This window comes from Doryrhamphus excisus, linkage group LG9 (assembly GCF_037039965.1).
Source record: "Doryrhamphus excisus strain RoL-2023G ecotype Guam linkage group LG9, RoL_Dexc_Guam_v1.1, whole genome shotgun sequence".
Lineage (NCBI taxonomy): Eukaryota > Metazoa > Chordata > Actinopteri > Syngnathiformes > Syngnathidae > Doryrhamphus > Doryrhamphus excisus.
In genome coordinates this window covers 7,707,516-7,732,807 of record NC_136365.1, presented here as the reverse complement: position 1 = coordinate 7,732,807, position 25,292 = coordinate 7,707,516, and the positions used below count along the sequence as shown (strand labels likewise).

The 25,292-nt window shown below is 39.3% G+C and overlaps 1 protein-coding gene across 1 annotated transcript in view; it reads right to left on the bottom strand.

The window, feature by feature from the left end:
* Positions 1-9,768: 9,768 nt before the first annotated feature.
* tusc3 (tumor suppressor candidate 3) overlaps positions 9,769-25,292 on the bottom strand; it is a 44,674-nt gene continuing 29,150 nt past the window's right edge. Inside the window, exons 7-10 of the mRNA XM_058045962.2 lie at positions 17,544-17,607; positions 16,495-16,569; positions 11,224-11,314; positions 9,769-10,011 (exon numbers count right to left, since the gene is read on the bottom strand). Of these exons, the coding sequence (XP_057901945.2) occupies positions 9,996-10,011; positions 11,224-11,314; positions 16,495-16,569; positions 17,544-17,607 (246 nt within the window). The 3' untranslated portion in view covers positions 9,769-9,995. The remainder of the gene's footprint in view (positions 10,012-11,223; positions 11,315-16,494; positions 16,570-17,543; positions 17,608-25,292) is intronic.

The following is a 25,292-nucleotide window of genomic DNA, read 5'->3' as shown; positions in this document are numbered from 1 at the left end:
ATCATGATTGATTGTTTCTCCTTAGAAGCGTTAAATAGCTCATACCAGACCAGCCCATAATGAGGGTGTGCATTCATAAAATGACATTAAGGTGGAAAGACTTGACTGAAAAAAAATGTCTCTCATTGTTCAGATGTAACAAATCAGAAAAAGTAATTCTAACGTAGTCATTGTGAATGATTTCATTACATAAGAAAGAAAGAATAGGTGGCGTATTATCCTTACCTAAAGAAGAGAATAGTTTAGATTTAGATTAGATTCAACTTTATTGTTATTGCTCATGTCACTGGTACAGGGCAACAAAATGCAGTTAGCATCCAACCAGAAGTGCAATTTTATTATTAAGTGCAATTTTAGTAAGTAAAAAATGGACAGATCTATGTAAAAATTATAACAGGCTATGACTATAATGCAGTGAGGATATGTACAGGGATATAAATGACTATAATATGGCTATTGTAGATTATAAACAGTATGGATGTGACAATATATAATAACAGTAATATGTACAGTATTGCAACGAAGTGACTAGAGTATGGCTATTGCAGATTATATAAATTATAAACAGTATGATCTATGAATGCAACAAGATGTTACAGTAATATGTACAATAGTGCAATATGTACAATAGTGCAATGAAGTAGTGCAATGAAGTGATAGTCAGACACATTTGAGTAGAATCTACTTTACTTGGGGATGAAGGCAAATGTGAATATTGTGCATAATAACCACAATCTCCACACGCTTTTCTTCTGCTATGAAGTCCAATCGGTTGTTTACCACATAAATGATGGGGTGATTAACAGACTTTTGGCTTGGTGGGAATAGCTGACATGCGAGCAAAGGGGCTTTCAAAGAAAATTCTTGAAGTGTTTAAGCTGCTGGATTTTGACCCAGCATGCGAGGGCTTCTGCTTTGATGGTGGTTCTGTCAGGCAACAGGGGAGGAGTGCGCACACATCTAAACACTCTTTTTGTGTACACACCACTGGTTGAGGCTCTTTTACTGCGGTTGAGGTCTCAGTCCATGACTGGATTTTTATCCTGATGCCAGCACCAGATCAGAGACTAACAGCCATCCTGTTCTTATCTTTATGGAGCCGCCTGTAGCGTAAATATACAAACAGCATTGGAGTGCCATGCACTAGTGAATCATACAAAACTCGTCACACAAATCATATCAGCTTATGGCATTGGCTGACTTTACAGTCATGCAAGGAATCAGTAGTATGTTCTGAAAGAGCAGCAGCCTGGGTGTGGTGATTTACTCAATCAATTACTATTGCTGCTTTTTCTCAGGGTTCAAGGAGGCAACAACACACTTTCACACAAACTAACATATCATCGTACCAGCCAGTAAGTTCAGCAGCCGTAAACACAACCACTTTCTATCCATATTACTTTGGTAATACTTGAATCATATATGTACTCAATATAATGCCATTGTCTAAAATACTGGGTGATTGGTATTAGTTTAACCAAATTAAAGTGGTTATTTATGTCACACTGAGACTTAGTTCTCATACTTTGCCCTGTAGCTCAAAAAGACAATCCAATAAGATCTGTTTGATGCAGGGAACACCTACAGCTACCACATGGAGATGTTATTCATGTGATAGTGGTACAAAAACCAATTTGCTTATGTAAAGGACAGGATATATATATATTAGTATACAGTATATTAGTATACAGTACTCGTAGTAAAACGTTAATTTGGGCATTTGGTTACTCATACTTAAGCAGATGTTTCAAAGACATATTTACACTGTACTCATGATGTTCTACCTACCATCAGTGGCCAAAAATTTTTTTTAATTTGACATAATTACAGCCATTTTTTAAATTGTGCAGTGTCTTTTTGCAGGTTTTTCTAAATTTATGAATAAATCATCTTTTGTTAGTTATTTTATTCTATATTTAGTTATTTTTAGTCAAAATATATGCATATTATAGTAACGTTTACATTCAGTTTGCCTAAATTATTTGGGATGTGGGCCGCACAGTGGCCGAGTGTCAAGGGTCGGAGCATACAAGATGCCATGCATGTGCTACAAACCAAATCCCAGGGAATAACATTTGACGGGTAAGATGATTGAATAGACTGCATGATTTGGCCATTGTAACATTGTTACATCCATTAGTGTAACAACCCATTATCAATTACTTTCACAATGGATACATTATGTGTTCATTCCATGACAGGAGACATTAGATGTTACACGTATTGGTGTCAGTTGATATCGGAATCGGAAATTGAGAGTTGGACAATATCGGCACATTGGCAAAAAAACAATATCAGACATCAGACAAATTAAGCATTTTAAGCAAAAAATGGCAAAATTAACTACAATGCATATACTAGGTATAAGGCACTCAGACTTGTGAATGCTATGTGGTGAATACAGTATATAGTGACATTGGCCAATAGGTGTCAGTTATGTTACCATAATGTTTGATAAGATACACAAACACCAAACTTGATCGCAGGCTTTCATTGCAGATTTGAATTCACTCTTATCAGGGACAATAAGCCTTAACAAAAACACGGGTCACAGTTACAGTTAAAACTCAATTCTGAACACCCGACGTCACTTCCTGTCCGCCCACCACTCTGTACCCCGTAGCGCCAGAACAGTAATAGTAACCCACATGAGCAAAAGTCTTATTAACTCTAATTATGTCGACTACATTGGGTAACACAAGTGTAAAGGTGACTATAGGGGTGTTAGTTCATGTCGAGAGGGCTCTAACAATGTTAAAAACTGGAAGTAGAATATAATTAGCTCTGCAGTTTAGGAAAAGCAACAAAATGCATGACGGTCTAAGTATTTAAAAATGGTTTTAATTCTCTATTTTAGGATATGTGATGATCTGTTTATATAGCAAGCCTACTCACACACACACACACACACACAAACACTGATGCAACCTAACAGCAACCAGTGAAGCGGCGCCTTGACGATAATTACTCTCGCAGCCTGGAGAAAATGTGAGTGGACTGATGTGATGAGAGGAGGCTCCACAGTGAAGTAGCATCAGGCCTTTAGCAGACTAGCAGCAGGACTTTCTTAAGTTTGTCAGGCACGACAGAATGCTGACACAGAGGTCACACCAGACAGGAGGCTGAAATGCAGCAGATGGCAGCTACGCCACCAACAAACAAATACAGCACTATGTGTCAACCTATTCAGGAGAAAAAAAGCGTAAAACTTACGGAATTAACATGTAGACCAGTATCTACTACATCAGGGGTGGGCAAATACTTTCACTCGTGGGCCGCATTGAGGAAACAAAATTGTCCGGGGGGGCCAGAACATATATATATATATATATATATATATAACACACACACTATTTTATACTTATAATTTTCCTTGAATTTTTTTTTGTCTAATTTTATCTGTAAGTGTTATATACTATCAGCTGTATGTTTTCATGTCCCTTTTTTTCAGGAGCACTTTAAACATCACACCACATCTAACTACGTCATTTAATTTGACAGTTTTGTTGTTTTTTTTTTACTAAATAAGACTTGCAAGTCATGTTGCCAGTTTGTATGTTAAAAGTTGAAATACTTAGAAAGCAACTGGCGGGCCGGATTCAAACGCTTGGTGGGCCGCATGTGGCCCCCGGGCCGTAGTTTGCCCACCCCTGTACTACATGAAATGTACTATACAATAGGACAGCATGGCGGAACATGTGCTAAGTCCCTGAAAAAGAAACAAGGGGGACTTGGGTACACCCTGGACTGGTGGCCAGCCAATCACAGGGCACATATAGACAAACAACCATTCACACTCACATTCATACCTATGGACAATTTGGAGTCACCAATTAAGCTAGCATGTTATTGGAATATGGGAGGAAACCGGAGTACCCGGAGAATGCACGGGGAGAACATGCAAACTCCACACACAGATGGCCGAGGGTGGAATTGAACCCTGGTCCCCTAGCTGTGAGGTCTGCGTGCTAACAACTCGACCACCGTGCCACCCTATTTCTATTTCTCTTCATTTTAGAATTCTGAATTGATTCTAAATTCTGAATTGGGCAGGTTAAAATGGCCTCCAATGGTGTAGGGAAGGAGGACGGAGAACGGGAGGAGGAATGCAGGAGACACTTTTATTTTCGTCGCTCGTCTCTTCACTCATTTCTAACAAGTACCTAAACACACACACTTCCGGCCTTCAAAATAACAGCACATCGCGTGGAGGGTACCAAAGTAAGGGCGTCACATAAATAGCTTACAATTTCTTACAACGTTTATTGTAGTATTGCCAACTTTTGCCAATTTTAAACAAACAAAGTTGGTAGAGTTGGCTGACTCAGGTGTCTTTTTTTATTTGAGTGAAACTACTACTACAGTATTCCCTTGTTTATCAGGATTAATTTGTTCCAGAACTGACCGTGATAAGTGAATTTCTGTAAGCCGTTTAAGACTTACATAAAACTTGTGCTGGGTGTGTCTTTGTGCAGTAAATAGTAAGACATGTCGGGGATTAGGAGTTGAGTTTTAGCTTGATTACAACTGCAACAGCAGCTCATGTTATTTATCTGATTATTATTGTATTGTTATTGTTGTACAGTTGTCAATTGAATCCACTGACATCTTACAAGCTAAAAGACAGTATTGAGGGTTGGAGCACCCATGCACTCCACATGGGTGCTCCCCGTCTGCCTCCCCCCCCAACAAACAAACACACAGAAATGGTCCCCAAGTTCACCCCTGTCCTTCACTGTCGTAGTAAGTATAAAAACTATAAACCGCTACTGTTGGTCAAACAAACAACCACAGAACAGTGAGTCCGCATTTTGCTCCATCACATTGCATGGGACTCTAACACAGGGAGAGAAGTGGGAGCAAGGGAACACTACCATTACGGACATTAGAAATCAGAGATGTGTTTTTAAGTTGAATAAATAAATAACTAAATACCACCAAGTACCTTTTTGTTCTCGGCCATAATATGCCCCTAGTTAAAATGCATCTAATCTAATAAGGGAAACTAGCTAGTCCATGTTAGATGACACTGCAAGCCACTTTACCTTGCCCATTCAAATACTGTACATTTGTATTGATATTATTTTTTTTTCTACATTTTTACCCCCATGTGTTATGAACCCCTTCCTTCTCTGAATCAATTGCAAAAGAAATTGCTTTTCATGCCTTTTTGTTACATAACCCACTCCTGTCAATACAAAATATGATTCTGTTCTTGTGTAACATTCAGCATAGGCATAGGTTGTTTGGGTCGATTCCTGGGAAACGTCTTTTTTTTTTTTTTCTTTATCAAAATGTTAAGATGTTACTTCTAGGACAGCAAATAGCTACTTTTCTTACTGTGGAGGTGGAAACAAAGGAGATTCTCATGAATGCTGGGAGTGAAAAAAAATTGCGTAAACAATTTATTTGATGCTGCATGGTGGATGAGTGGTTAGCGCGCAGGCCTCACAGCTAGGAGACCTGAGTTCAATCCCACCCTCGGCCATCTCTGTGTGGAGTTTGCATGTTCTCCCTGTGCATGCGTGGGTTTTCTCCGGGTACTCCGGTTTCCTCCCACATTCCAAAAACATGCTAGGTTAATTGGTGACTCCAAATTGTCCATAGGTATGAATGTGAGTGTGAATGGTTGTTTGTCTATATGTGCCCTGTGATTGGCTGGGGACCAGTCCAGGGTGTACCTCGCCTCTCGCCCAAAGACAGCTGGGATAGGCTCCAGCACCCCCGCAACCCTTGTGAGAATAAGCAGTAGAAAATGAATGAATTAATTTATTTGGCCTTTTTTTCTGGTTTATCACTTGACTTGGCCACTCCAAAGCATTGACTGCATTGTCCTCCAAAAAGTCAAGAAATGGTGGTATGTTTGGAGTCGTTATCTTGATGGAAGAGCCGATGTGGCCCAACGTCAAGTTTTGCAGCAGACTATCGGATGTTCTGCTGGAGGATCTCGATTTGCATGTTCCTTTTGCATGATGCCGTCCACCATAATGAGGTTCCCTGTCCCGTTCCTCCTGCATGCTTGACAGTTGACATCATGTTCTTCGGTTTGAAGACTTACATTTGCCAAATGTAAGCAACATCTCTGTGCCCAAAGAGCCCCGTCTTCATTTCATGTGACCAGAGAATTGACGACTAAAATGCCTTCAGGTGTTCAGGTGTGTTTTGGCAAAGTCCAGACGTGATCTTGTGTGGTCGGCGTCCATTGAGTCCTGCCCTGTGTCAGATATAAACTTCTTAATGATGCCTTGGACTGTGGCTCTATGGACCTGAGAACGCTTGGATATTGCTTTGTAGCACCAACCATTCTTGTGTGCATCCATAATACGCGACCTCAGGTCCCTACTCAGTTCTTTCTGCTTGGCCATGGTGGAGAATCTGGCGATGACGAGGAACTGACAGTGACCTCATCAACCCTCCTCAATTCATATGTAATTTTTACTTGGATTTGTTGCATAACATTGCAGGCACCAATAAAACACATGTTGCAAGTAGAAAAATACTTGAACAATGAAAAACAGTTGACTTTATACTTCAGAGGGTATGAATACAGGGGTGGAAATACAAATGTTATCATGCCCATCAACCCAAATCAAAGTGCCTTGAATTGTTGTATAACAACTACATCTCACTGAGTCAAGTTATATTCCGAATATTCACGCTTAATTGTAGAAAACAATTGAACATTACTGGATTTTTCAAGGTCGTATAAATACTGGATATGCTGGAATGTCCCCTTGGACATTCTCCTCCAGACACCAGCTAGCGGTGGGGAGCGCAGCCAACATGACAGGTCCGCCCGGTTGGCCACTCCTAAAAGTAGAGCTGATAAGCGACATGTCACAGTGGGCAGCTGATCCTTCTGAAGAAGGTATAAGATTAAGAGAAGATATGGTCAATATCACAATGCCTCCTGAGGAAAAATTTTGTCCCTTCGAAAAATTTAAGCTTTACATTTTTTTAAACTTTCCACTAGAATTCTGGTGTCATAAGTTAGGGATCCGCAGGGATACAATGAATATTGATTGGTTAGGACAGTCCTAGTCTGAGGAGTTGGTGCAGGATCCAAGCAGAGATTCTTAACCAAAGGGCCGTGGCTCACACTTGTGCCGCTAGCGCCACCTAGAGGGTTGCAGAAAACATTTAAGTTCTGCACCTCTGGGCCTTGAATGCCGCATGATATACATAAGCACTGTTATCTATGTGATAGTCAACCAGTCGCAATACTAAATCCCACCACTGGTACATCAGTCACTTGTTAGGGCAACTCGAGACCAAATATCCGATATTCACGGGAAAGCCGGTGGAAAGAAAATGGTCAACAGATGCAAAAACGGTCTGTCGTGATAATGGTAAGCAACTCGAAATGTGCTTTGAAAGCCAGCAACCACCTCGCCATCCACTTTAGTGGAGGAGTTAGTTCTGCCTGCTGCGGCTGATATATTCAGGGAGATTACCGGAGAAGTTGTGCAAATCTCACTCCAGAAAGAACATATCGCAGGGTGAACGAGGAAGAAAAGAGCAGCAAACGCAACAACAATGTCATCCCGTATGTCTCAGGCCTATCTGAGAAACTCCGAGTTACTTTTAACCAACACAACACAACCAGTACACTTTTCAATCCTGGTAATGCTTTGAGACTAAGCTTGGTACACTCCAAAGACAGGACACCCAATGCCCATAAAAACAATCTTGTGTATGTTGTGAGAAATACATCAATTTTTACACTAGGGAAACCAAGCAGACACTGAGCAGACATGTCACAACAAAGACGGGCTCAATCTTGTACTGTTCGTGCACCTCAAAGACGACAAACATGTACACATTCTGGACCAAGAAGACAGGATTCGTTTGAAAGTGAAGGCTTTTTGCAGACTACATGTACATGAAGAAACGACAGTAAAGAAATTGCACATGTTTATAGTCTTAGTGCTTACTATTAATTCACTCTTAATTGCTTACTGCATGTTCACAATGTTCAAGTGATTTGTAGCTTAAGTGGAACAATATGGAAATAGCCAAAATAAGTCTATATTTGCCACACCATTGCTATTCCTGCCCACTCACAACAGGTTACATAAATGGTTTCAATGCTCCAACCCACACATTGTGTCAGTGGGCACTGTGCAAGAGAAATAATTAATGCATGTTTTTGTTTTTTTTTTTTTGTAAATGTCTCAAGGGTCTCAGTCAGTCAAGAGTAACTTGCAGACAAGTTGGCAAACACATTTTTATGTGTTATGCAAATTAAGTTCAGGGAAATGAGACTCTGGAAGAAAAATGTAGTAATGAGGAGACTAAATTTAAAGCAAATGTTCATGGTTTTTATTTGTTGTCACTTTTAATAGCAGTGTTTGAAGGGAACCTATTATGTTTTTTCCACTCCACTGACCTATAATGTAGTTAGAATGTTGTATTCTCTAGTTAAACAAAGCCAATGTTTCAGATAATGAAGTTTGCGCATTTGGAAGTGAGCCCTTGAAAGAAGTATGGGATGACTCAAAACCCTCGGTTTCAGAGGGCGTTGCAAAACTGTTCTTTTGTGATGTCACTGAGTGTTTTCCACTTCTATTAAACAGGTGCCCTACTACAGAAACTGATTATATTTATTCATTCATCTGTACTATACAGACTGAACTTGAAACTGAAACCAGTATGGAGAGCATACAAGCATATTCAAGAGTCAAATTGCATGTTGAGTACTATAAATTTGTACATGTCGGTAGGTCTGCACTGAAATGAAAGCCTCTTGCGACTCCCCAGGGGGACCCACCCACTGCTTTAATGACTTGATTGCTGGAACGTGCTGATTTTTATTGCAAGTTTGAATGATCTCACAAAGGATGCAATGATCCCTATGTTAGAATAAAATGTAAATTAAATTATTATAGTGTTAAGTTATCACCCTTATATCCGTTTGCTTAGACAATAGACAATAGTCTTGAGTGTTTCGAAGCAGCATTCCAAGACGCTGACCAGCTACTCCCAACACCAATAATCTTGCCGGTGCCTGGGAATGCCAGCAGCAACCTTGAAGAAGTTTCATCATGCAAAATGTGCCAAGATAAGAACACATGCACAAAAAGTAATTATTCTCACATACACACACACACACATAAACAACAAGTACAGCTTGTGCAACTGCTTGCTTCCCCCTCCCCTTAGAGTTGCACGACCATGTATTAGGGACCTCCTAAAGAAAATAAAAAGAGAGGAGCATGAATGGCATACTCAGAGTGGAGCGGCATGTCACTGGGTATGTTGTTTCACTCTCCTCGCTGCGAGTAGCTTTGAATATTGTTGTCTGTCTCTTCTGTATTTAAGTGTTTTTCTGTATATAAGTGTTTTTCACAAGCTACTGTTGCGGACGTATACCCCACAAAGCTGAAACTCAAACGGGAACCCCCATCCTCACTTCCTAGCTGTCCCTCACTCGGGTCCCAGTGGGGAACACATTTACTGTATACTAACACACAGTGGCACAAGTCTGTAATGGCTTATTTACTCTTAATTTTGTCTACTATTTTGGGTAACCTTTACAAGCGTAAAGGCGACTATAGGGGTGTTATTTCATGTCTGTATTCAGAAGGTCAAACACGTTTTTTATGCCCTTAACTACAAAAAATATTCATCTTAAAGAGAAGAAATTCTAATTTGCAGAAATCCACTTATCACTGTGAAGTCTGGAACATTGGAACTGCTATAAACGAGGGATTACCGTATTGTATGACTGTCTGCTTTCTAAACATATAAGAGGTGAAAAGAAATAATGACAGCAATACAGATATGTGACACACTTTTATTTTCCATTGTAAGGAAGCATTTTCTCTTTTCAGCTAGCCGAGATAATGACAGTAACAAATAAAATAACATAAAACCACATTATGAACTGGAGATTCAACGGCCAAGCTGCTTCTGCCTCTTCAAGTAAGTATCTTCTCTACTTTTTGTCACCTACCACCTCGGAGTCATTCTCTGACCTCCTCTTCTCCTTTTTTTCACTTAATAAGGAAACTGAAAAACAAGGGGAGCGTCGGTTATATAAGGAGGACAAATAAATACAGCAAATCATATGAGATGATACTGACAAAAGCAGAAACCAGTCAGCACTTGAATATGCTTCTAAATACAGTTGCACAAATACACTGTTAGCGATGAGCATTTGCCATCAAAGTTAGGACACGATGATTTACTTCTCAATATTAATAACATATTTTTCCATTCACGTGTGTGACGTTAAGAATGTCTGTACAATTAATTAAGGTTTTGTAATGGCAACAGCCTGAGACGGGAACAGATTACATCTATTTTCATCATTTTTTGAAAAAAAAAAAAAAAAATTAGAAAATTCGACAAAAGTGTCCTGGAACATATTACGTTTAACTTTAGATGTTCCGCTATATTTCGTTTAAAGGATCATCATGTTGAAGCATATGAACCTCAAGACTGTCTCATTTACCAAATGCATGCAAGCCATTAGTCTGTTATGGTAGTCACATCAAAGAAAAAAAAAAAGGGATCAAATGCCTTTTACTGGTAATTTAAGAATGTTTTGCTAAAAATGTCCTTTCTTCAAATCAAATTTCAACTTTCATCAGCACATTTATGGGCCCATGGCAACAATCATAAGACTTAAAAGGCCTTCAACCCAGTTGAAACACAGAACTGTGGTACTACTAAAAGCTACATGTACCGTAATAAGAGGACTGAAGCACGCTTTCCTATATAGTATGTGCCCTGAAATCATCAACAAGTGCCACGATAATAAAAAAAAAAACAAGCTGAGTCCCGGGCCGTACTTTGGATACCACTGCCCTTGAGAGAAAATCAATATAAATCAAACACACATTTAGTTTTATGCTGCCAAAATCTGAAACAGTCCAATCCTCAACATTTGCAATGTTCAAATGACCTTGTGTAGGAATTGTGCGCTATAAATTAACTTGCCTTGCTTGCTTTCATGGATGACTACGCAAATTAAAAAATACTCACATTTGAGAGGCTGAAATCAAATATTGACATTTTTAATCTAAAAAAACAATTCCAGTAATCAAACCAAAATAGCTCCGGATTAATTGGACCATCAATTAATCATCAATTACTGTTGCAGCTCTATCTTGAACCTACCATCCAATCCGCTACAGTATGTATAGTATTTCAACTTAGCTACCTTACATGGATAAAATGAATGATTGATCCATAAAATAATTTGATTACGATGGTTACCTGTAAGGGTATCCGTGATACTTGGACCTGAAAATAGAAAGCAGGAAGCTGAAGAAAAACACGACCAGTCCAAGGCCCACCAAGCAGCTAACTGCAAAGGAATGACACATCGGCATTAATAGTTAATATCTTGCAAAGATTCTTGTAAATTGAAAAGGCTTCAATATTCTTTCAAAAATGCCCCCCCAGTTAGTTTAATCCTTCAAGTCATGCTCATCACCAGCCGGACTATTCTGCAGTATTCTGAATGATCTAGCTTTTCATTTACCTCCACGCTATTGTGTGAATATTTGTGTGTGTGCACCCTGCACAGGTATGTCTATTCTCCCTGCAATCCTGGCAAGAATAAGTAGTATAGAACATTGATAGACGGCTGTTGAAGCTGACTTGGCTGAGATGTCTTGGTCTAAAAAAGGACATTCAGAATGTGAACATTAAATACCAGGTTCCTTAGTTACACACCAAGGATGTCTAGTATGTTCCTTTCAGCTTGTAATTATAGGTAGAACATTATGACTACCAAGCTTGTATTCGATCCATCGTTCACAGGATAATAACTTCGAAAAAATTGATTCTGAACACCTCCGTTGTAGGTTTGGAGTTGTTTGACGGTTGTTACATTTGGCTGAGTGCTAAATCTACAGGCATCTTCCACAGAAATGTAACTTTCAGTAATACATTGCCTTGTGATATTGTTGTTGTGGACACTATTTACGGTTTGTATGATTGCAATGTGATAGTGGTGGTATCAAGAGGTGGATTAAGGTGGTTATGTCCTCACTGAAGGCCCGGGTACCAAATGCACAGCCAAGTAAATATGTCACAATCGTCGCACAAAGTGCTATTGATGAGGTTACCCTTGAGTGCCTGGCTTTCTCCTCAAATGGCACTGTAAATTGGAGCCAAATCATTTAGTCTTTTCCTTCATCTTGCTTGGAGAATTACACCAATGCTTTTTGGCAAAAAAAAAAAAAGAAAAAAATGAGCAGGCTGTCATGTGCCCTTTAGTGAATGGAGTGCTCCACTGATGGCTCTTCAGAACAGCTGCCCAATCTGGCCAAAGATGGTTGGCATTCGCAGGGAGCAATGTCACATGTTGTCATCTTGCTTTTTTTGGGGGGGAACTTTGTAGCCTTCAATTGATGTGCAATACAAGTCAGTTACATTTTTAACTACAGTCTACTTAATGGGCCCCTATGCTGTAACGTAAATGTACTGTAAACGGGCTTCACTGATTGAGTGCAGTGAAAGAAGGCTGTTATTTCACACACAGATGGACTCACCATCGGGAGGAACTATCGGTTCAGCAACTGGCTCAAAGATAGGTTGATATGTTCACAGGGGGACTGGGGTCATGCCATCGTTTGTTGCGCCTCCATGGACACTCTAAACTCTTGCTTTAATAATATTGCCATTTTTTCCGAAAATGAGGGTTCTGAGAAGACATCTGTTGGGTTGAGTTGTTTGAAAACCATGCATTGAATTAAGGTATGGTATGTGGTAAATGGACATTCACTTGTACAACATTTTTCCAATTATACCGCTCCCATATTCACATATTGCCTACCACCAGTGTGTTTAATGGGAGCAGAACATTTGAATCACACTTCAACCGTGTTCTTATGAGAAATGAGGGTTCGTGTTCAAAGGCACCATGTAATTGAAGTTGGATTGACATTTTGTGAGTAGTATTTCCTGGAATTCCTGAGCATAATTAAGTACAGAAAATTGTACCTCTGCAGTAATAATTGCGTTAGTATAATAATATTCACTTATTTTTGTCTTTGTCTTTCGGTTTATTTAGACCAAAAATACACACATAATACAGACACAACATTGTGATGTTCAGATTGTACCTCAAAATTGTCTAGTGGCAGTAAGGAAGTGTTGGTCCGAACTTAACTTTGTTAAGTTAGAGATTGTTGAAATTGCACTGCTGAAGATGTGTTCTGGTCTGAAGTTTTTTGAAAACAGCATCAGACTGTTGGAATGTGGAAGTCACTTCCTTTAATGACACTATTTTTTTAATGTGGAATTCACGTGCACACATCTTGTTTAACCCTCAACCCACACAGTAGTTTTAGGAAATGCAGCGGTGTGGCAGTTGAAGTGGAGCCACAAGCGGGAACAAATATTGAGCAGAAAATGACGAAGAAGAGGGCACTCTTGACAAGACCAAGGTTATTTGTGTCTACTGTCAAATCAAATCAAATCTTTAAACTTTAAAACTTTATTTGTATAGCACTTTTCCTGCAAGGAGATGCAACACAAAGTGCTTTCCAGAATTAAAACAATTTCCACAATTAAAAAGGAAAACAATGAAGCAAAAAGAAAGCCCCTCCTTCCCACCCTCCATACTAGACCCACACACGCACACACACACGCAAGCACACAATCACACAGAGTAGGGAGACATGGCATGGCACTGAGGAACAAGGAAACGCCACCTTTGGGGCCGTCCACACTGGGAGGGGCTGCAGGCCGTGCCATTGGAGGACCAGCACCCGGGCCCCCCAACTCCGATAGACGGGCGGACCCCCACATTAAAGGGAGGAACCCCCAGCCGGCCGTGTCGAAGGGACCCAAGGATGGCACCCCCTCAGCATACCCGAACAGCCCCTAGTGTGGAGGACCCCCCTGAGGAAACACTGGAGTTAGAAGCTAAAGACTAAGAGCATAAAATAGGACTAAAAGATAAAACATAACACTGGAGTTAAAAACTGAAGACCAAGAGCAAAAAATATGACTAAAAAGATAAAAACAAAACACTGGAGTTAAAAGCTGAAGATTAAGAGCATAAAATAGGACTAACAAGATAAAAACAAAACACTGGAGTTAAAAGCTGAAGAATAAGAACATAAAATCGGACTAAAAGGATGAAAACATAAGAAAAGCTTAACAATATTAGTTAAAAGCCTGATTAAAAAGGTGCGTCTTTAATCTTCTTTTAAAAATATCAACAGTCTCCGCAGTCCTGAGGCTCTCCGGCAGGCTGTTCCACAGGTGGGGGCCATAGTGGCTAAATGCTGCCTCACCGTGGGTTTTTGTTCTGGGTTTTGGTTTCGCTAAAAGGCCAGTGCTGGAGGACCGCAGGGTCCGCGGGGGTTGATATGGTAAAAGCAGATCAGATAAATAAGAAGGGGCAAAGCCGTTAAGACATTTAAAAACCAGTAAGAGAATCTTACTGTCGTGGTGAATTGAGTTGTTGCGTAGTGCGTCTACTTTCAAGACGTTATTGGAGCACTGCAGGTATTTCTTTTTGTTATTTATACAGTTGTTTTGAACTGTGAACCAAAATTGGGGTTACAAGCTGCTTACGTCAATGTGACAAAGACGGAAGTAAGCGAGCACACACACAACATTTGTGCCTGAAATGCTATTTGTCAAAGTTGACAGAATAAATATTGCATGTTGAATGACCAAAAAGTGTGATAAAATGTGTGTTAAGAGAGTTTTTGTGTGTTTCTCTCTGTAAAAGCATCTTAAACAGTGCTTGCAAAAATAACACGTTAACGATGGTAACTAATTTATTTCATGAATTATGTTAATTTTTTTGGTGTAATTGATGCATGCATACTAGGGCAAGCACATCTCGAGTCAAACGTCATCCACACAGTAGAGCACATAGTATGAAGAACAGAGTCTGACTCTGTTTTATAACTTCATTCTGACCTGAACACACACAGCAGTACAATTCCAACACTGCATACCCTATGTATCTCCAATCCATGCGTCTCTAGTTTCTTCTTCCTGTCCTTCTCATTGTCATTACAAGAACGTGAGATGCGTTCAGAAACACCCCGCACATCACAAAAAATGTGTGTGTGTGTATTTAAATAAACGATAAAGAAATACATGCATTGGATGTTCTTGTCACTCACTTCGTAACTCTTAAGAATTGAAATGCTGCTGCGGCTGCTCAGGCTGCTATTAGCGGCTGTTATTGCAGCTTCACCGTGTTCTGGGTCGCAAGAGGGGACATCCTCGAGGATTCATATGTTTGTCAAAACACTGCTATGATAGTGGTGGTAATGGTGCGTGCGGAAAAGGGATTTTTCATACACCCTATTTTAATTCAGTTTGTGGCTGTTTTTTGCAAACATTTTTTTATGTAATGCTAGTCCATCCATCGATCCATTTTCTATACCACTTATCCTCACGAGGGTCGCGGGCATGCTGGAGCCTATCTCAGCTGTCTTCAGGCGAGAGGCAGGGTACAACCCTAGACTGGTCGCCAGCCAATCACAGTGCACATATAGACAAACAACCATTCACACTCACATTCATACCTATGGACAATTTGGAGTAACCAATTAACCTAGCACGTTTTGGGAATGTGGGAGGAAACCGGAGTACCCGGAGAAAACCCACGCATGCACAGGGGGAACATGCAAACTCCACACAGAGATGCCCGAGTGGGGAATGGAATCTGGGTCTCCTCGCTGTATGGCGAAACACTTGTCCACTGTCCGCTGAGCAGCCGTAATGCTAGTCACAATTATATTTATGAGATTATTACAATTATTATTATGACATTATTTGCTTGAAGAGAATGATATGTGAGTGATGGACATCTTACCAATTACTGAATGTTGTACATTTTGTTTATTTTTTATATACTGAGGTCCATTTTGTGTTGAGAACATTTGCATAAAACAAACATGTTATCCAGTCTGATGTTGATAGCTGTATTAAAAACTTTAAAATGATATTATCCCCAGTTTAGAACCAGTGCACTGCAGTCAATCATGTGAGGATGGAATAAATGGAATTAATCTTGCATGGAGCTTGAGATACTCGATATTGGCTTTCTGACCGATATCCGATACTGTCCAGCACTTCATAACGGATATTAGTATCAACCATTACCAATATATGCAGTAGCTCTTCCCTCAAACTAATATCTTGTAATAAACACATTAAGCTTCTTTTACTGTGATGCCACTGGATGCATTTCATCAATAAATACTGTCTTTGCAAAGTAAGACAAATACTGCAATATGCAATAGAATGGTATAGAAACTGTGCCAAGAGGCTTCTTCCTGAGGTATGGTATTGGATTGGAAGTGCGGAGAGAGGACACCTTGCTCACCCCCCATCCCCCTCGCTAATTGTGTGCCTGCTTGACGAAAAACGTCTCACTCACACACTGATATTATTGCACATTCCTACTTGGAACACATCATATCCATATTGTGTAGCTGTGCTGTGTCGTAAATAACAAATAAGAACAAAAAGATGGTAAGCTGAAAACTCGGCTTTTCTACTTACTTCTCCTCTTGCCAACATCTCCCTTGGAGATAGCCGCTTCATTCAGCAGCACCATTCCCATGGTGATAGCAGCATCTAGGGAATGGTTGTCAAGGAAACTATACACTCACTCCTATATATTGCCCCCAAGACCAACTGGGGCAAGTTACTCTTAGCAGGTGTCCGAGAATATTGGTTAATGGCGCAGTTTGTACAGAAAAGTATCAAACCTACAGATGGGTAGTATAAGGCAACCCATTACATATCCCACACCTTAAAAATACTATGATGCCAGTATTTTTTGTAGATAGATTTAAATCTTGTTATTTAAGCTGTTAATGTCTATTAAGACAATACCACTTTGGTGGAATTCCAACCGGAAATTATTCTGGTTGTAATCAGACCTATACGTATATATAATATATAAATGCACACACAAATAGTCAAGTAAAAACATGAAATAAATAAAAGGACAAAAAAAAAAGGAGTAAGGAGACAAATAGAGCCAAAATAAAAGGGATGAGCTTGGGCAAGCAAATGCAGCTCTGTAGCAGGTGCAACCTTGGACTTGTTATTTCCCATGGGGACAAACTACGGCTCGGTGTGAATGGTATCATTAGCTACACGCATACAGAAGTGCAAAGGTACAAGTACACACTGATGTGCAAGCAGACAGAAAAGTAGTCAAACACCAACAGAAATTCTACTTCAAACAGGTAAACAGACACGGCCTATCATTGGGGGTTGAATTTACAACAAATGAAACATAGAGGTTAGAAGAGGGCAATCTCCACAGGTAGCAGGTAGCCTCCTTCTGGAGACTCTGCTTTGATGACGCTTTCACTCCAAGGAAACATGCAGCAGATAGAAGAATTTGTATGCGCTTTTAAACTTAAAAAAGGCATCCTAAGTGGTGTGTGAAGAGCAAATGAAAAAAACAAACCTAGCGGGTTGAATTGAATACATTTGCAGGCCAAATGAGCTGTTGTGCACTGCAGAGGGTGTTTTAATTGATTTGCAATTTGCTGCATACAAGATGCAAGCAGACTAACATATTGGCGAAAGGATACTCAGGAGAAGGATGATGTGGGACTCCGCCACAAACTGAGCCTGACTGCTGCCATGAATGTAGCTCTGTAAAAGAAACACAGAGAAACAGCCAATAAGGACAAAGGCGTAGTACAATATAGTAAACCAAAAATGAACACAAAAATAATGAATAAAAAAATATATATTCTGCATGAAATGGCTTTAATCCCCAGGCAAGAAATGCCTCCTATGACTTTTACCGGCAGGACCTAAAGTGTAGTGGTAGTCAAAATATTAGAAACCGATGATACAGTGCAGTTGAGCAGCAATGCAAACTAAAATCACAACATTAAACATGAAATTAATATTTTTCAGTGAGAAGCGGGGACTCACTGAGCTATTTTGGTCATTAACATTTTGATGATTTCATTGATAGGTTGGGAGAAATTATAACAGCTCAGTTAGGTTTGGTTCTCAAACATTTTTTGCAGCGTACCCCATTTGGAGATTGGAGATTAATTATCGCCATTTTTTTTGCGCCAAAACTTGATACGATTATCGTATATGCAGGCCTTCCCACCTTTATTAATCGGAACAGATTAATGATGCAAACCGATGTTCCACCGTACAAAACAGTACAAAACGGTACCAAACATGGTCCTTGACTAGTAGAATGTTAGAAAAAAACTTCTGTAATAAATCTATCCTAACTTTAATGCTGTCAAGCTATCAGTGATTGAGGAGAGAAAGAAAGAAAGACAAAGTGGATGTCTTGTGGAAATGAGCAAACGGATGAATGGAAGTATGGTACTCCTTTAAGCCTCTATACATTATTAGCACCTTAGTTTACAGCACATCTAAGGTCTGTTTCTCTTGACTGACTGCCCCCGTGTTCATTACTTTTCCTGTCATACATGGATGAGGATGGAAATATGAATAGAAGATGACAAAGAAGGAGGAGTAAAAGGGCGGACACATTTTTCTTGCTTGGCTGGTGGGAAATTAAGAATGTTTGCACTTGAAAGCAGACATAAAGATGGCAAAGACCCCGGGCTAAAGTTGATACTTTTGTCTTCCCTTACAAACAGTGTTGTCTTGCACAAGCTAGGGGCTATGACTTGTTATCAAGATGCCTTCCTTACTCACCAACCAACAAAGCCCCATTTTAATAGGAAAAGAACAAAAGTCAAGAGGCTTGAACTTTGCTGCTTAATTTTTCCATTTATTAGCCGTGTGACCATTTTTTTTATATGGTATGATATGCTTAGTTGATCTTCTTCTTTCTCTATTGGCTTTTCCCTTCAAGAGTCGCCACAGCAAATCAATCTCCTCCATCCAACCCTGTCTTCTGCATCTGTCTCTCTCACACCAACTACCCTCATGTCCTCCTTCACTACATCCATAAACCTCTACTTTGGTCTTCCTCTACCTGGCAACTCTAAACGCATCATCGTTCTACCATTATATTCACTATATCCAACCATCACAGACCATTTCTAACATGTAATGTCCCTCTGATGTACTCCTTCCTGATCCTATCCATCCTGGTCACTCCCAATAAGAACCTCAGCATCCTCATCTCTGCTACCTCCAGTTCTGCTTCCTATCTTTTCCTCAGTGGCATTGTCGCTAGACCAATCTGGTATTGGTATTGGTGTGTATATGTGCATATATATATATATATATATATATATATATATATATATATGTGTGTGTGTGTATATTGCTCGGCGTAGCAAAAGGGTGCTCAAAGCTAACACCTGTAAACACTGGAGCAAATGCAAAAGCAAAGTAGCAAAAGCTACAAATCTAAAAAGATGAACATCCATAGCTGCTAACTTTCCTAAGGGGTCAGCATGGCACAAAAACAACAAGAAAGTAATAAATAAAGCCCTACTGAACACAAAAAACGCAGCAGAAGACACAGAGCTGCCTGAACTAGCTTGCACTTTGGCGGTGCAATCTTGAACCATGAGAACTCCGCATCAAATCCAGTTCATACAGACATGAAGGATATGCTTGCTTTTGATATTGTGCTTAACAGAAATAGCGATATATTGATATATATATTGAAAATATTGATATATCACCCAGCCCTAATACAGATATACATACACATACATACACACAGACAGCATAGCAGCCTCAATTTTCTGTGGTGCGCAGTCTTAGAAATATAAAATAAATATGACTTTATACTCTTTGCTACCTCACTCTTTCGATGTTTCATGCAAACAAGAAGAACTGCATCTAGAGCCTTAAAGCAAGGGAAGTGGTTGGGATGAAAAATTCCTCAATCCATGGCCAGGCACTTCCAATTAATCTGATGGATTAGAATGCAGGCGTTCCATTCATTAGTGTGCAATGCTGAATGTGTGTTTCAGCTTTTGTAGTCACATATGCCTACTGTATAATACAAAAAAAGTAGATAAATGCATACTTGTGAATAGGATTGTTTAGGGAAAAAACATGTCATTGCAATAGAAAGCTTTGAACTGTGAAACTAAGAAAAGTGCACTTGAACTGTAAAAAAAAAACAAAAAACAAAAAGACAACGACATCAGCAACTTACCTCTATAGCTAAGCAAAGAAAAGTTAATGGTATTGTCAACTTTGCTTTGCACTTAGTTGATAATGCTGAAAATATTTGATATTGTTTATTGTATAATTGACCAATTATTATTTTACCAATGTTTGTTAGTTTAACAACATTGTTTCTATTTTATACCTTTACAAATGTAAAATATATACCACTGCAGAGCATAATATCATCTCATCACCACGTAATTTTTGCTAAACAATCCAGGGAACATGAAAGCTACTATATATTCATGAGCACCATAAAACAAAAAGAAAATATATTAGCTATGCACAGCATAGCAACGTTTTCCGACAGTAATCCTTGCTTGGTACGAGTCAATCAGATCAAATTTCAAAATCAGAGACAATGCATAACTTCATCCAATATTTATCTCTGATGTAAAGCACTTTGTTTTTAAGTATTTTACAAATAAACCTTAATATGGTATGGTGAAAAAGTCTACTCAGGCGATATAACCTTTTGTAAACCCTTCCAGAAAAATGATATGTCTGAACAAAGCAGGTGTCTAATATACACAAGATTTATAAACACATGTATCTGTTTTTAACGGCCACACTCTTAAAGGGGATCTATTATGCTCATTTTTCAGCCTTTTGTATTGAGTTGTGGACTCCTATAGAGCAGCTACACACAATAACCAGCATAGAAACCTTTCTAGTTCTTCCAGAATCTGTAGTTGGTCACGCTGCATAGAAAGAGATCCGGTTTGTGCCGTTAACTGTTTAGGAGTTGATGAACGGTATAAGAGTTACAAAAAATAAACACCGTTAGGACACTGATAAATAGTTACTAACTGCTTGCCCTTCACACCGGAAAGGCATAGGGCTTCAGCAAGTTTGTCAGCTAGTCCAGCTGCATAGTGGCCCACGTTCACAAAACAGTCCAGTGTGAAATGCCGTTGACAGATTAAAATGCATTTCTTTTGCTGGTAGGGAATCAGGAACTCCAACCACTTGTGCCTGATGGTGGTGTCTTGAGGAAATGTAAACAAATGTGGCATTCAATTTCCAGGCTTTACTAGCAAGTAAACAGCGGAGCAGTGCTTTGTGAAGGGCGGAGAAGCAGAGCTTGGGGGCGGGAAGTGTTTATATGTAAGGAAGTCAGTCCTTCTGTGACATCATGTAGGGGCAGTTTAACCACGGCTTTCAAAACCGAGCGTTTTGAGTCATCCCAAGCTTCTTTCAGGGCTCACGTCCAAATGTGCAAACTTTGGCATCATTTAACACGACAATACAACATTCTAACTTCATTTATAGGTCAGAAAAGTGGAAAAAGCATAATATGTCCCCTTTAAAGGTAAATGGTGGTGAACTGCTTCATCTCACAAACAATATAAGTGGCAATTAAAAATTACACAGTCATATTAGTATTACACATATGGCAATGAGTATAATTCCTTTGAAAATCTTTTCTGTTTACTGCTCTCTGTCTGTTAATCCAAACCACAATCGTGTTCGCTGTATATAGCCAGAGGCCATGTAAACTTGGAAATAGCCGCAAGTGTGAGTGTGTGTTTGTTTAGCTTGCAAAAGGTCAGTAGGTACTCAGACGATAAGCGTAAGAAATGAAACGTCAACAAGCAGAAGGTGGGTACGTAACAGGATGAAGGCGTGATAGGAGGTGAAATAATGTTCTTGATTTCTATTGAAAAGTTTGTCTTTATGAGAATTGACCATAATGATCTGCAAGGCTGTGTGGCACAGCACAATGAGGTTCTATCAGGTACTGTATGTACCAGAGAAAGAGAAATCAATGACAGAGCACCTTTATGCAAGTACACAAGGAGTGCTAAGGAAAGTTAATGGTATTGTCAACTTTGCTTGGCGCTTAGTTGATAATCCTGAAAGTAGACTTTGATATTGTTTATTGTATAATTTACCAATTATTATTTGACCAGATTTGGTGTTTATAGTGAATTGGATTGATTTGACACGTTGTGTTATGGCCTCATGTATTTTACAATATGGTAGCAACAGGCAACAACTAACTGATTTCTAAATGGGTTGCGGTATAAGTCAAAAGTATATTAAAGTAACAGCTCACGTGTCAATACCAAGGAAAAAAATTGCATTGGTGCAGCCGTCAACAGTAGCAGCCAGACCGGAAAACTAAGTAGGGTAGCCTTACTTGTCAAGAAATTAGGCAAAATTAAATATACTTACAACCGCCTCATCCAGGAGTCAATCATTGTGACAGTGTTATGTTCATAAGTTAATTAAAAACATAGTTCTGGTCCATAAACATAAGAATCGCATTCGCAGTTACAGCATGCACTGACGTGAGAATACGCGCCAGGCACAGCTCAACAATTTAGTGCCTTAGTTAAAAAAGTTAAAAAAGGTTTTTGACGTTAGCTGCTAAAATAATAATATGGCTGTATCTTGGTTAATATACAAATCAAGGATGTAAATGGAACACTGTTGGCATTTTGGCAAGTTTTTCTTTTTTGTGAGGGCTTTAGCGTCAAAATAGGTACACTATTTCCCATGATGCTTGTTGCTAGCTAGCTCATATAACTAATTTTCACATTCTAGAATGCACAGAAAAGGGAAATAAACATGTGTTCATATTTCACATACGGATTGTGAATGGCAAAATTCCTAAAATGTGCAGTTCCCCTTCAAGGATAAAGATTACTGAATGCTCAATAGAAAATATTTTCAAAAGGTGGGAAGGCCTGCAACCACAGGAATAAAGGTAAGTTCACTTTTTATTTCTGTTTCATTAAATTATTGAATTTAATTTCTATTACAAAATGTGATATGTGCTCTGTGTACAGCAGGAATGATTTCGGCATAAGTTCCAACTTATTGGAAGACTAAAACTTGGCTTACATCAAAGCCTATGAACACATTTCATTTGAAACCCGAGGACCACCTGTAGCCTTTTTTTAGTGATACAGGTGATGTCTTTTCCTGTAATGATATCATGATCATGCATTTGACTGTTTACACACTCAACAGGAAGTCTTGTTTAATTACCCTGGATCTAATTAAGCCATTTTTAAACATGGCAATCATTAAAAACAGAATAAGTTATTAACGATCTAAAAAAAGATTACCTACCCACAAATAAAACATTACGGCATTGCTCAACTCAATCTGAAAAGTGTAAAATTTGATAGTGGGAATAGAAAAATTGCTATAATAATACTCTATTATTGCTGGTGAGGTTCACTCAATGTATTTTTTATTATTACAGGTGGTCGTCGGATTAAATACGTGTTCTGATAGACTGATGTAAGTTGACATTTGGTGGAAATTGAATGTTATCCCGAAAATGAATCAAAATTCACTAGTCTGGAAAAATAACCAGTCCTCCAGAGCACAAGCAACCTTTCAATCTCGGTAACATTTCTGTGGCTTTCATCCAGTAAGAGCAGATCCTTTTACATGGTCAACTATACCATAGTTATGCTTAATGGTAGACAACACAAACAGAAAAAAAGCAAAGACACTATTGATGGGCGTTCTGATGTTGTCCATTTTCACTTCCATAGTGATGGCTTTTCTTTTTCTCACCGCACATGCAACAGAATAGTCTGAGAATAGCTCAACTCGCAGTACTGTAATCAGAGGTCATTTTACTACTTGGATACGACTTGGTCCACAACCAGAAAATAGCCATATTGACTTATTTACATAGAATTCACTTTTATTTCAATGCACACCGGTTCTTTTAATACCTTTCTCATCTAACTAGAAAGTCACTGGTATGACAACAACAAATATCTGGCCCAACGGTCAATTTGTTTTGCCGTATCACTGAACAGCTTGAGTCCTCCCTGGTGGTTTACAGAGACACACAAGTTTAAGAAAAAGCTTACCCCACATGTACACTGACAGCAAAACATAGCACTATCCTTGTGAGAGCTGAAAGTCTCCAACATGCAGGGCAATAAAAGTGTAAAATACAGCTTCACTGTAGCACAGTGACAGCTCCAAGCAGCAACTGCCAAAAAGATGTTTTCGCCCCATCATGTGAAATCAGCTGGAAATATGGAAATGTCTTCAGCTAATAGAGTAGAAACAAAGAAATGGTTGATAGGGAGCCAGAGAAACTGAATCAAATATTAGAATTGGTCCGCATTATATTATTGCAGCTTTTTCAATGCACAGTACCTGCTTGGCTCTTTGGGGGTGGTTGCTTTTCAACTTTTTAAAAAGATGCAGTGGAAAACTGCAAAAAACACCCTGCAATCGAAGAGAACGGCAGCCTAGCTATGCCCACAGGTTTTTTTTTAAAACGCATATTTTTCTGAGCCCTTTGGCCTTTCGTCCACAAACAAATGTAGGTTTTTGTCCTTTTTGTCCAGGGTGAAGATTTTGGAACGCATCGGCGATTTTGGAACACCGTATGTGTGGACGACAAAGACAGAGCTTTTGGCTTGTTGCCGACAGATGACTTAACAATTATGGTCCCTAATTTCCACATTAGGTAAGTCCTGTATAATTTAATGTGCAAACATTGTATTGCTGGTTTCAAGCATACTGAAATTACTTTTGGTGAGTAAACATACACCTACTTTCACTTTACATTGATGAACACAGGCACCATTATGGGCTTCTCAGGGCACTGAGATGATGCTGCGATGACGATGATGCGATGACGCTACCGATTTGGGACTTGATCGGACTTCTAGCTAGTGGGACCACTTTGACAAGCATAATATTAGCAGTGTATTTTTAAAAGTGACAATGTTGCAACAGCAACAAATTTCTTCCATCATACTTGTGATCCCTCGTAACTCGGTATGAAAATGGTATCAAAATCTTTGATGTGCACTATCAGTAGGTTGAGTTTAAACCATTCGATTAATTTACCCTGTCTGTCGGTGGTCCAATCCAAGGTGTGTTAATGACACACCTTTCTGAGTCTGCTATATTTTTGTTGCAACACAATAGTGTTTCTGTCCCATTGTTTGTGTGTCTGTGTGCGAGCAGAAATTGAACAGGCAGCATTTTCCGTGACTACATAGTGAGAAGCTCAACAAAATTGTATCTGTGGCTTGTGCTATACGTCAGTTGACAAATCCTTTCAATAACGTCTACCTGGACTGACTTGCTCATCATTTTGAAAGAATTACACCGTCTGGGGAGTCGGACACAGAAGGGGAGGGGAGTGGAAGATTAGACAAGGATGTAAGGGGAAGTAACAAAAAAAATGTGTGAGGGGGGGGGGGCAGACA